Genomic DNA, 13275 nt, shown 5'->3' with positions numbered 1-13275 from the left:
CGAAGCCCACGAACAGTCTCAGTAATTATTAAGGTTTCCTGCCGGTGTCTTCGCGAACGCTTCAATACCAGCCAAAATTTGCGATGTTCCAGGTAGGTACATTTCGTGGCGCAACAGGGGTCGGGTTCTTTCTTTTGGCATTAGATACGGAGTACTCTTCTACTTCTTTCCTTCTTTCCGCTCTGGTGGGGTTGAGCGCTGGGGCGGGGCGCGGTGGCGCTGATATGCCCTCCTCAACTTACCCCTCGTTCCTACGTACATGTAGCATCGAGCGAGACAATAAGACACAAATTACAAAAGGCACAGGCAATGCAGACAGTGATTCAACACCAAGGCGCCTGTTGCGTCAGCCAGGTCATGATAGGTTAGAACTTGAAGGCGGCATATGCAACCCCAGGTTTCCTGCATCCCAACAAAACAGTCCTCTAGCCAAGATACGAGCAGCATGGCGGCGCCGTGACCTCATAGGCTGCAAATAAACATAATCAAACGTTTGTTACCACTCACTAGACTTGGTCTAGACCAGGGACTGGCGGCTACTAATACCCAGAGTCGGACGGACGGCTGGACCTAAGAGAAGTTTAAGCCAGCCATAGATAGTACTCTCTCGTCGGCTATTGTAATACTTGCTGCTCGATGCAAGGCTTGCGTGATAACGATCCCGCTCATGGCTCCGAGGAGATATCACCACGTACCTATGGCAAGCTGTATGCTGTTTGTAGAGTAAGAACGCTCTCTATGCGCGCTCGTATCGACCCCCAATCTGCTCAGCCCTTGGCTCTGCCTTTGCCCTTCTTCCGTTTGCTCTCGGGCACACTGGCACTCCCGGCTTCCAGCTCATCTTGTTCAAGGGCACCTTCAGCCTCCATCTCTTTAAGCTTCTCCTGCCCACTAATGAACATGCTCAAATCGTGGTTCTGGTCCTTCAGGTCCGCATTCTCCACCTGAAGGCCCTTGACCTGTTCGCCTAAGGTTTCCATCTGCTTGTTGATGTGCTCAAGACGCTTCATGAGCCCCTCGTTGACCAGCTTCTCCTCTTGCAGGCTTTTACTCAAGTTACGGGCCAGGTCCGTAGACTTCGTAGCGCGCATACGTTCACGAGCAATGTCTTTCTCCAGGCTGGGAAGTGTATCCGAGGTGAGGACGTCATGCTTTGCTTTCAGCGATCGTAGTTCCTTGAGTGCTTCTGTAGCTTGCGCTGCCGCCGTCTCGGCATCTGCTGAAGCTTTACCAATCTTGTCGGCCGCTTTCGACAGCATCTCTTCAAAGTAAACGCGCTGGCTCTCGAGCTGGCTTGTCAGCAGATGAGTGTATTCCATGCCTATGTTTTCAAGCTTAGCACGGGGTACCACGTCCTGCTGTTCTCGGGGCAGGTCGCTACGGCCTGGCAACTCGACAACCTTGCCTTCCCCCTTTTCTCGGATTAGGCGATGGACCCAAGTATCCCCGGCGTAGTCCCAGACATGTTGAGTATCGAGCTCGAGGGCAAAAGTGTGAGCAGTATCCTTCCAGTGCTCTTTTGCATGGCCACCTTTGTATCGTCCACAGCCTACATTGCCGCAGATGAGACAAATCCAAAGATCGTCGGGAGAGTCGCAAACCGCGCAGAGATTTGAGACATGCGAGCCAAATGGCTGTGTGTACGGGTTTCCGGGGTCGCTGTGCGCCACAGCAGAAGACGAGGATCCATCATCGGTGCTGTCAGAAGTAGCGAGCGAGGGATTGGTGTGCCGGCAGACTGGACATCCAGATCCCCTCCACTTCTGCAGGCAAGAACAATGAAACACATGTTGGCACGGTATTGTCAATAGGCCATTTGTGTCGTCCATGCGTTCAAGACAGACCGGACAAGTCGGCAGTTCGACAAGGCTCGGTGTTGGGGGAGGGAAAGGTTTAAGAGATCCGGTTGCTGCGCCCGAGATGGACGGCGTAAACGGATCTTGGCTCAAATCGGGGAAGCTCTCGTTGGACTGCATCGGTGTCTCGAACGTGATAGACCGGATAAACGCAATAGTGCATGTTTCGGGCTCGATATCATTAAATACTCTGCCGTCAAACTCCCTCTTGAACATGTAGGCGCGTTTGCTGTCACGGAATTTCAGCAGGACCAGATATCGGTTAAGGCGGCCCGTCATGACCATCCTGTAGTGGCTGACCTGGTCCCTCCATTTCTCGCCGATGAAGCCGAGAAAGTCGCTTGGCGACAGGTAGCTGGGAACCGCTGGTATACACAAAGTGGTGCAATCCACCCCCTCGAACCGCTCCGGGTCTTCCACCTCTTCGGCATCAGCAAGCGCCGACAACTCGGGCGTCTCCTCGACCTCTCGATACAAATGAACGATGCCCCAGCCAATATTGGTATCCTTGGTCTTCAGGGGCAAGAATCTCGCCTTTGTAGCCTTCCCCGCACTTCCCATCGAGGGTCCCACTGCTGCCGCGGCCGCGGATGGTGTTGAGCTGGACTGCGCTGTCATGGCGCTGTCGGCACTTTCGGTCGGAGCGGCTATCCTTAGACTGTGAATACTGAGCTGGTTGAACCGCCAGTCTTTTGCGGCCGTTTGCGGCTTAATGGCAGCATGTGACTGTGGAGGAGGAAAGCTAGCAGTCCGCTGGTGAAGCTGTCGATACTGCCTCTCGTTCAGGATAAGCCGGTTCGGTTCGGTTTCGCTGGCGCTAGGGCGTGGCTTTCCGCAGTCTATCAGAACGGGATTCGACTCAGTCTTCGGGTAGGCCGCGGGCGGGGGGCGGTATTTCGAGGGCGGCTGCCTGTTGTCGCGATTGCGAGGAATGAACTCTGGATTATGCGCCGGAAGCTCGCCGAAGATATCGAAGTGTTTAGGCGGCAGCCAGAGAGGAGCGTTGGGCGTAGTCTCGACGCTCGATGAAGATTGTGCTATCGGTGTAGAATAAAGCTCGAGTCGTAGATGGTAGAAGTAGGACGGCATGTCTCGATCGTAGAGCTGTTTGCGTTTATTGTCAAGTTTGAACCCAAGCGTCTAAGTTGCGCCCAGGACAAGAAAAGAGTACCACCACAATGTGGAGAATACCAGACGGCTTCTCATGGAGGCAGCAGAACTTCGGCTATTCGCAAATAGTCGAGAGTGACCGGGTGCCTCATACTTCAACTATGCAGGTGACTTGGGCGTGGCTGTGGTTGTAGCCAAGAAGAAACATTACGAGATCAAACACCTTGCGAAGATTTGGTAGGTAACGAGCAAAACAAGGTGGGGGGCCCGCCCACCCGATAACTCACGACGTCACTTTCCAGCAGCATTTGAAGTCGCAATTCAGTACTGAACAGAACCTCATACTCTCTGCGACGCGAAAATGCGGTTATGACACATTTTAAAATCACAAGGAAACTCGCATTATGGGTTGATGAAATAGTTGCATTCATCAAGTGCATCATTCTGGAGATGCTAGTGTACTAAGGGTAATTTGATTCCGAAGAATCCTATGAACGCAATGCTGAAAGCAGACGCAATGCCCATCCTGGGCCCCAAATCAGAACGCCATCCTCAGATCGTCAAGGGTATTCACAAGTCGTCAAGCAGCCGAGTTGATTTACTGGCCACCACGGAGACGGAGGACCAGGTGAAGAGTCGACTCCTTCTGAATGTTGTAGTCGCTCAGAGTGCGGCCATCCTCAAGCTGCTTACCAGCGAAGATGAGACGCTGCTGGTCCGGGGGATACCCTCCTTGTCTTGGATCTTGCTCTTCACGTTGTCAATCGTGTCCGATGACTCGACCTCCAAGGTGATCGTCTTTCCCGTCAGGGTCTTGACGAAGATCTGCATACCACCACGAAGACGGAGCACCAGGTGCAACGTCGACTCCTTCTGGATGTTGTAGTCGCTCAGGGTGCGTCCATCCTCGAGCTGCTTTCCGGCGAAGATGAGACGTTGCTGATCCGGAGGGATGCCCTCCTTGTCCTGGATCTTGCTCTTCACGTTATCGATGGTATCAGAGCTCTCAACCTCCAGAGTAATGGTCTTGCCGGTCAATGTCTTGACGAAGATCTGCATACCACCGCGGAGGCGGAGGACGAGATGGAGGGTGCTCTCCTTCTGGATGTTGTAGTCGGAGAGGGTGCGGCCATCTTCAAGTTGCTTGCCAGCAAAGATAAGGCGTTGTTGGTCAGGGGGGATGCCCTCCTTGTCCTGGATCTTCGACTTGACGTTGTCGATGGTGTCGCTGGACTCGACCTCGAGGGTAATGGTCTTGCCGGTGAGGGTCTTGACGAAGATCTGCATACCACCACGCAGGCGGAGGACGAGGTGGAGGGTGCTCTCCTTCTGGATGTTGTAATCCGAAAGAGTGCGGCCGTCTTCAAGCTGCTTGCCGGCGAAAATCAATCGCTGTTGATCCGGAGGGATGCCCTCCTTGTCCTGGATCTTCGACTTAACATTGTCGATGGTGTCGCTGGACTCGACCTCGAGGGTAATGGTCTTGCCGGTGAGGGTCTTCACGAAGATCTGCATCGTGACAATGATTGTTGGGAGTTGATGAATGTAGTGATGGAAAGTGAGATGACTGAGGGTTGGAGATGCCGGTTAGTGTGTGGCACTTCAGTGGATGTTTGATGGGTTTGTTGAGTAGATGAAGATGGAATGGGGAGAGAATGTTAGAAAGGATGGATGGATCGGAAGAATAAATAGGTTGAAGGGTGAGCAGTGGCCAACTACCTAGGATTGAATGGTCTGAGGCAGGCAAGCACGCAGCACGGGTGTTTCGAGAGGAAGGCGCAGGGTACCAGCCTAGAAGGTGGCAGAACGGGCTGGAGAAGAGGCGGGGGGCCAGGACCAATTACGTAGCAGACCTCAGGAAAGCGTCCAGGAGCGAAGTCCCGGGGTGATTCATCAGAGTTCTGGCCCAAGGTTACTGGCTCCTTGGGCAAATTAAGGCCGATGGCCGAACTTGGTCCAGGCAACCGGCAAGCGGCCGCAGGAATAAACCGCTTGATTATCCCAGTTTACAGCAGTGGAATAAACGATTACTGCTGTAATGATATTCCGTAAAACTGCTTGTTCTTGGGGAGACTTGTCCGGTTTATTCCCGCAGGGGCTTGCCGGCGGGCAAAGCAGAGGCAAGGAAAGGGACGGGGAGAGTGCAGCTAGCCCGAACGAAGCCGCTGGAAGGGGCGAGAGAGGTGCGAATGCGATAACTTACTCACCTGTTTCTTTAGTCTCGTTTTCTCTAGTTGCACAAGTGCTGACAGACTGTTTGTGTTTGTTCGCAGGTATGAAAGGTATGCGAGGTACCTTTCAATAGAAGAGAGGTTGGAGAAGAGGTTGCGGATGTCCTTATCGGTTGCCGAGGGAGGCCTGGATGGATGGTTCGTTTGGGGTCAAGAGTTAAGAGTCAATAGCGGTTGCGAAGTGCCACTATGGGGTGGGTCCGAGTAATGGCACGTCATGCGGTCAAAGGCAAGTGGTTAAAGGCCTTGGTGGGGAAGATAAGGATTAGGAGGCAGCTCTCGGTCTCGTTCATCATCGGCTGTCTAACCATTGATCAGTGTGTTTCATTCTTATTGCGAAACCTGCTACCCGCATTGCATTGTCAAAGCCGGATCTGGCACAGAGCTATTTGGAGCGTTCTAGTCTAAGTCAACAGCATGTCTTTTGACGTTGTGTTAACATGGTTGTGTCAATTGTCGATGACACTGACGATTGTTGATGGCAGTGGGTGGATTTGGTACCTAAGTGCTTGGAGTAGTTGCGGTAGTTGCAAATCCGTATTTGGCCACCCCGGATTTTCCCTGAGCTGGCAAACTGTACGTGGCAAAGTGCAGGCAGGAGGACATGGGCATTGACTGCCTACAATTTGCATATCCCCGAAACAGCGTTGAAGCATCTGGCATCTGGTTTTCTAACTGATCTGGTGGCGCCCTCGAGCAACAGAGCCTCTCAGCCTCAGCCCGTCAATCATCCGTAGCCGATGTAGTTGCGTACACTTCGACATGCCGACATGTATCATTCCTTTTGTCCCTCTCTATCCCGCTCTCATAAGGCTGTTAGTAGACGGGCTCATGTGGGGTTGCAGCTTATCCATTGACACAAATAGACGAGGACCCTGAATACCCGACGTCATATCGATCTGGCTTTGCCGACCTCTTCAGCATGGTCGTCGCCAAAAAGCCCGATTGGCAACGACCATGGTATTCTGAACTTGTCCATGTCTGCTTCTGCCGAGGCACGCATGGACTGCGCCTCGTGTGTGGCTGGCTACAACTGTCCTGTCGTGACTCCCCTGAGAATGGCCAGAACAGCAAACAAAGTCTTTCGCTGCGAAGCCAAAGGTGCAGTTTGGGGTAAACTCACATGGCGACTCGATATCAGATATCATCAATTACTATTCTCAACAATCTAAAAGCATGACATCAGAGGGTAAGCTACGATCTACGTGGGTAAATTATGTAAATGCGAAATAACGGCCCCGCTCAAGGGTTACATACAATTCTTGATACACGGAAGCGGCGCTTTGGTCAAGGGCCAAGAAGGCTTACCGAACGACATGTCTGGATATCATGCTTGACCGTATGGCATTTATCCTATCGCATACATAAGTACGGTACGCAGCGGCCGTCAATACTTGTAATGCAAGGCTTATTGAGGTTGACAGTTACGGGCGATGCTACGGGCCACCCGACGGTGCGCTTTGGGTGTAGGCTGCATGATGCATGCATAACGGGTGCCAGCGACACCGGAAGATTGACTTTTACATGACCAATTATTACATCTTGACAAGGTATCGAGCTTACCAGGTCCATGTATTCGGGTCATATCAAGGCAGCTCGAGGTATCTGTTACCCATCATCAGTCTTCGTAGCTCCAGTAGGGAGCACCTCAGGGCGCCTCCTCCCAAGATCTGTATATGCGTAGTTATCGGTGACTGCCCACATGAAACAAGTCATTAGTCTTGAATCAGGAGGTGCGCGTGTGTATGTAGTACAAAACACAGTATCCAAATGGAACGACTGGGACGGTGTTCAACCCAAAGGGGTGGTCATCCTTCCTTACCATACACATGCAGTGTAAATTACACAATCCGACCAAGTCGGGTCCAGGCCAGGATCTCCAACGAGCCTGTCAGCAGGTGCACATTCGAGACTAGGGACTAGCCGCCCGTCGTTCGAGACAGGAACATGGTGGCTTACCTGCATAACGGCGGATAGGGGATAAGGCATAGTAGGATGGGCGGGTAAGAGGGGAGGAAGGTGGGGGAGGCAGCATATACTTACACAAACCTCACAAAACCTCACAAAACCTCACACACCCTCACACCCAGATAGCCTTGCCTGCATATCATGTTTGTCTCATCACAATCTACTGAATAAGCAGAGGTATACCCTCCCAATTTTGCTACTAGCTACTACGTATTATAGCGCTCCTGCTTATACATCATCACACATGTGGAACAGGTCAGCAGCAACTCATGATGAAGGTGGTGGTGGGAAGATCAATGGGACGGGACAGGTAGGTGCTTTTGGTGGTACTATTCATTCGTCTCGCTTTTTATGCCTCTCTCTCACTCCACACCATGGCGATCAATGAACCAGAACTTCCAACAGCCGACAAAGTACAGGTCCAGACGGGACAGTGTTGTACTGGCTGACGACTGCTTCGGTTCCGATTTCCGCCCAGCGCATTTTCGCCCTCCTCTCTCCCCCTCTCTTTGAGCGAAGATGAATTGCTGCTATCAAACCAGCCGTCAACGTCCATCCATCCTCGATGGGGCTGGGTGATTTTCATAACGCCATGTAAAAGAATCATATGCATATGTAGTCTATGCTCTGTGCGTCCCCGTGTTCATGATGGACCACTCTTTAAAAAACATGCTCATTTTCAAAAAACATCTCATAATCACATTGAAGCTGAGAAATATTCCAATGCCACAAGATCGCTTTTGGTGCTTGCGCGGCCACCAAAGTAATAAAGTAGAAAGTGTGTTCCAAAGTCATACATTTCGTTTCGTTGAAAAATTCGTAAAAAAATTCTGAGGTCATAAATTCCTGTCATCGTCGCAGAGACATCTGTCATAACGTGAAGTATTTCGAGCTTTGGCGGTGACCAGCCGTGAAGTGAGGGAATGTAGGAGAAATAGATCGATCAGGTGGTTGTAGTAGTTGTTGTAGATAGATCATGACGTAAGGGTCAGATCTCGAGATGAACGCCGTCGCTGGATGAATCGAGCAAATTTTGCAACAAATGAAAGAAGAAAAATCAAGTTCGACAAAATAGAAGAGAGCCTGCCGTCTCTTCACGAGAGGCCGACAGTTCTCCAGAATGATGCAAAACGCGCAGTATCATGTCGGGTCGTACTCGTGCAGGCCTCAGTTGGACTTGATGACCAGTTTGGACAAGAACTTGTTCGATAATGAATCAAAGTCGTATCTGTCAAACTTGGACTGGCTGCGGGTTCGCAGGTACGCTTCTGTAAGCCGGTTAGTATTTGTCCAAAAAGGTCCGAGGCTGTGAGGGGAAGGAGCGCTTACCATGCTTCAGAACGTGCTGTCGCACTTCGGTCAGAGCCTCACAAACGGCACCCTTGTTGCCGAGGATCTGGCCATGGCGCTCAGTATCCCAATCGGCAAGAGCAGGCAGCTTCTGCGAGATGGCGTGGAACAGTCCCGTGATGACACCAACGGGAGTGGTTTCCATGTCACTGCAGAACTTCTCGACCGCAACCGGGTCAGGAACACGGTAGTGGCAATCAAACTGCATCTCCTCCCAAACAGCGAGGAGGATCGATGCCAACATGAAGATGGTGGGCCAGTTCTTGAGCCGGTCACCACTGTACACACTCGAGTATAGAGCAGACAGCTCCTCCAGGATATCCTTCTGAAGTTCGCGCCACATGTCTGCCATGGCACACTTGATCTGGAAGTTGACCATGACGGGAGCGACGTACTTTCCGTAGTACTTCGAGTCTTCATCGTCAATCTGACCATCCAAGGCCGCATCGGATCCCTGCTGCTCCACCAACGTGATGTGCTGCGTCAGGTTGTAGGCCAGGACAAGCTTGAGCGCCTTGCGGATAACGGGCAACTTCTCCTTCATGTAGAAGCGGTGAGCGGTCTTGAAAATCTCCGTGATGAAAGGAGTACCCTCAAAGTGGTCATCAACAAAGGACTCGAAAGCGCTATCAATGTGCTTGTCCAAGTACTCGGCCAGGGCGTCAGTGCTGATGCCCTTCTCGCCAACATCGAGTCTTTCGGTCTTGATGTCAAACTCAATAGGCTCCTGGTCCTGCTGGTAGGACTCCACCCAGTCGACCTGGAAGCAGTTGTCATCTGCGACAAACACCTCGCGGACCATGACGGGCAAGCAGAAACCATAACCGTGCGTGATCCACATCAAAGTCTCCTTTTGGGCGAAGCCCTTGACGTTGAAGACGGACACCCCTCGGCTGAGATGGCGCTCGTAATCGGCTTTCCAGTCCTTCATGAAGTACCCGATGTCCTTGATGTCGATTCTGGTGCAAGGCACTTGCCACAGACGAGCGTGAGAAGGCTGGCAGCCTCCGCAAGGCTCGCCAGTGTCGCAAGTCTTCTTGAGGAACTTGCACCGCAGACAGGCACGCAGCTTCCGGATCTCGCTTGCCTGCTTACGCTGTTCCGGAAGGAGAGGACCCTTTCTCCGTCCAACCTTCTTCTCCACGGCACCGTCCTTCTTGCCGTTGGAAATCCGCCGAGTGACTGACTTGGTGGTCTTTGTGATGGGGCTCTTTCTTGGGCCTGAATTCCTACGAATGGTAGGGTTCGTAGGCGAAGAGGCAACACCCGATCCGCTTGCCGGGCTGCTTCTCGTTGTGGACGCGGCCTTGATCTGCAGTGGGGAAACAGCAGCCGAAGGGCTGACCGTGTCATGTGAGTGATGGTGGTCGGCGTGGTAGCATTCACGGTGTCCGGCCGCAGGGTCCGAGTAAGAATCCGAGGACGAGCTCGGGGAGAACGGAGAGTAGTTGAAAGGGACCTCTTCCCAACTGCCGCTGCTGAAGTTCAGGGAATCAGAATGCGCTGCGTCTGAAGGTGTGCGGATGTGAAGCGTCTGGCTCGGGTTGAAGATGGCGGCATTTTGTCCCTGGTGCTGGGCTTGGGCAGGATACTGTTCGAAATTTTGCGTGTGGTACATATCGACTGTCGTCCAGCCCTGGTCGCTTCCGGTGCTTGGCAGAGACAGGACCTCCAAATAGGTTCCGGTCGGGGACTGGCTCCCCATGTTCCCATACCGGGGAAGTCCATCGGTGGGGTACTGCTGCAACGGCGCACCAAAGTCCTGCCAATTGGCCATGCCCATGCCCTCCCATTGTTGCTGCATCGTCTGGGGGCCTTCTATCGGAGACATGCCGTTGAATGTGCGCATGCCAGCGTCCATGACGGGCTGGGTGGTTGCCGGGAGGTATCCGAGAGCATTGGTCTGGAAGCCGGTCTGAAACGGGTTGAACGGGATCAGAGTGTTGCTCTGGATAAATTGGGCCAGATCCTGGGAGGGCTGGTGCTGCTGCTGGTGCTGAAGAAGGGTCCAGTCCGTGAGAAGCGGAGGCGAGTGCAGGTGCGGCGCGCCATGGAACGTCGGCGAGTGCTGCAGAGGGCTGGCGCTGTGCTGGGTCGGCGATGGTGATTGCGACTGTGGGTGGTGGGAGTCATCCGGAGAAGATACGGCCGTCTGGTTCTGGGCCGCAGCAACGGCAGCGGCGGCTGCCATGTCCATGGACATGTTGGTCGGCCAGGCGCCAGGCGTGCGGTGATTCGAGGCCATGGCCTGGAGGGCGGGATTGGAGTTAGCTGCCGTCGTGGTGTAAGGATATCGGTCCCGCTGCTGGTCGAAAGAGGTCAAGTCTAACAGCCCATCTCCCCCGCTGGTATTGAATTCAAAGCTCATGGTTGTCGAAAAGGCAGGAAAAGGAGGAGAAGAATGACTTGGAATAGACGAGGATGGCCGCTAGTATTGTATGTTCTGAAGGATCGTCACCGCTCTTTCGAGAGATGACGGTGCGATGCCCTGGGGTGTCGAGGGCCAGCTGTATGGGGGATGAGGGTGAGAAGAGAAGCTGGAGAGGGTGAGATTTGGTGTAAGTCGAGCGCCCGATCGAGAATATCGAGGGGACATGGCCGACAGAAGTGGGTGAGATTGTGCGAGGAGAAGAGCGGTGTAGACGAACGTTGGCTGTTCCGGTCTGGGGCTGGGAGATGCAGGCGGCCGACCAATGAGTGTCGCGGTGGTGGAGCCCCGGAGACCACCTCAGTCAAGGGTACATGGCCCCTTCGGCCAATCACGGCCGGCATCGTGAGCAGCCTATCGGCATTGTGCTTCGACCAAGTCGCCAAAGTAGCAATAGCGGGGAAGCTGCAAGCAGGGAGGGGACGCTACTATCGAGACTGCCTCTGCCTCCATTGGCCCACGGCGCTGCATCGCTCGTCGCGGGAGTCGCCAGCGTACTTGTACGGTGCAAATGCAATCATGCAGCAGTGGTGTGCTTTGCAGTAGGAGGCAGTAGTGGTCTGGAGTCTGCCGGGCCAGGTTAGCAGATGCTGCAAGTCCCTTAGTCTCTTAGTTCATGTTGGTGGGTGGGTTGGGTTCTGGGTTGGGGGATCCAGCGTCGCCAGTGTCCAGTCGGCGCCGGAGCCTCTTGGTTAGTCCCTCTTTTTCCTCTGCACTCTCGCAGTCTCGTGGCCCGTTCTGAGACTCAATTGAGGGAGATCGACGTACAGGGGGGCCCGGTTTTACCGTGATATTTGTAGCAACTATACCCGCTATATTTCGTGTTATAGGTGACAGTGAGTTGTCTTTGCTGGAGCTGGAGCTGGGGCTGGCTGGAGCGAGCTTGCTTCCATGTCGAAAACAGGCCGGTTCTATACGTAGCTCGCATGCATATATAATATGAACGTGCCATTCGGGCAAGAGAGGGCATCGTTCTCATCGTCTTCTGTCTGCCGCCGGTCTTGTGAGCGAGTGAGCCTCGGGGTCAACCGACAGACCGGGTGTGTCAGTTCTCCCAGTCGCACAGCCGTTGCAAATCCTCTCCAGAGAGAGGAGAAAGAAAAAGAGAATGAGAGATCGGCTTGGTCGAGCTCGCTAAGTCGCTACCAGCTACGTGCAATGAGTGTCATCAGATGCAGAGCTGGTCGCCCCTCTAAGGTCATGTTTCGTGCCAGTTCTCCAGCACAGCCCGGTTTCTACATGAGACCCTGAAGAGCTTGAGGATCTGGATCCTCCCGATCGCGTTTTTTCCCTCTCATTCTGGAATGAATGCAGTCCCACTTGGCTAGGTCGCTTTGAGATCCTTTTGCCCTGATTGCTTCGAGAACTTCACCAGTCCCCTCTTGCTGTCCCCTCCCCTCTAAAGTTGCGTTCCCGGGCGCCACCGCCCCTGGATACGACGCAAGAAGCTGCAGGAAGCCCCACCATCACGATATCCAGACTGGAAGAGAGATGGATCGATGGGTAGCCAAGGCCACGAATCCAAGTTCACGATGATAAAGACTATCGATACCACTACGATAGGAGCCCCAGAGAAGCTGACGGTGGAGCTCGGCTTTCGAACCGGCGCTTTTTCTTCCCACCAGACCCAAAGCTGCTTGTACATTGCTGCAAGTACCTTCTAAGCTCCCTCCTCGGGACTATCGCGCAAACGGAAACGGCGCAGACCCGGCGACTTACTATGGCGCGACATTTCGAGCCGTTCCAGCCAAACTCACAAAGCACCCCGTTAGTGGTCTATGCGGTCTCCTTACTACGCTCACCGCAAGACCGCAACGTCAAGGCCCTCACGTACTTTCTCATACATTACATACTGCTAGCACTGAAAAGACAGGGATCTGGCAAGAGAGACTCAGAGACTAGCACTGGCCTAAGCATCTCCGTAGAGATCTCCCGAGAGCGCCCCTGCGTCGTCGCTTGTAGTAGTAAAAATGCAACCATGGCCTGACCTCCCAATATTATTAGTAGAACAAGCCGCATCTCACATACCGGATCGCGAACGTGTCGCCAGTCGCCTTGGCTATTCCCATTTATTCTGCACCACCTAGTCTCATACGATGATGGCATACCTTGGGGCTGTCCGCCCATTAGGCTACATATGCACCTCCATCTGTGCTCAAGAAGACTCAGTTGTCGGGTCGACTGTCGCAGCCCTGCGCTTGTTTGCTTCAGCATGTCAAACGCGAGGGGCGGGGAGGTTGGGCTTTTGGGTAACACGAAGTCGTCTCGTGTTACCTGCCACCTGGAGGACTCAACACTTGGGAGACATGGCGTTTTCCTTTGCCTCGCTAGC

General features: G+C 53.4%; 2 protein-coding genes across 2 annotated transcripts; both read right to left on the bottom strand.

Annotated features, from left to right (window-relative positions):
- Nucleotides 1–767: 767 nt before the first annotated feature.
- Nucleotides 768–2945, bottom strand: PG985_002103 (Zn-finger in ubiquitin-hydrolase; the record flags this gene model as incomplete). Its single annotated transcript, XM_066821872.1, has 1 exon — nucleotides 768–2945. The coding sequence occupies one exon, from the start codon at nucleotides 2943–2945 to the stop codon at nucleotides 768–770; it is 2178 nt and encodes a 725-aa protein (XP_066689304.1).
- Nucleotides 2946–8332: 5387 nt separating this feature from the next.
- PG985_002102 (uncharacterized protein) lies at nucleotides 8333–10883 on the bottom strand (the record flags this gene model as incomplete). The annotated part of the gene is made up of 2 exons (XM_066821871.1): nucleotides 8333–8433; nucleotides 8495–10883. 2 exons carry the CDS (start codon nucleotides 10881–10883, stop codon nucleotides 8333–8335), a joined length of 2490 nt encoding a protein of 829 aa, XP_066689303.1.
- Between the last annotated feature and the right edge of the window lie 2392 nt (nucleotides 10884–13275).

This window comes from Apiospora marii (genome assembly GCF_038362585.1).
Source record: "Apiospora marii strain CBS 49790 chromosome Unknown utg000002l_segment0_segment0, whole genome shotgun sequence".
In the NCBI taxonomy this organism is placed as follows: Eukaryota; Fungi; Ascomycota; class Sordariomycetes; order Amphisphaeriales; family Apiosporaceae; genus Apiospora; species Apiospora marii.
Note: the sequence above shows the minus strand (reverse complement) of the source record. Positions and strands in the feature narration are given on the sequence as shown.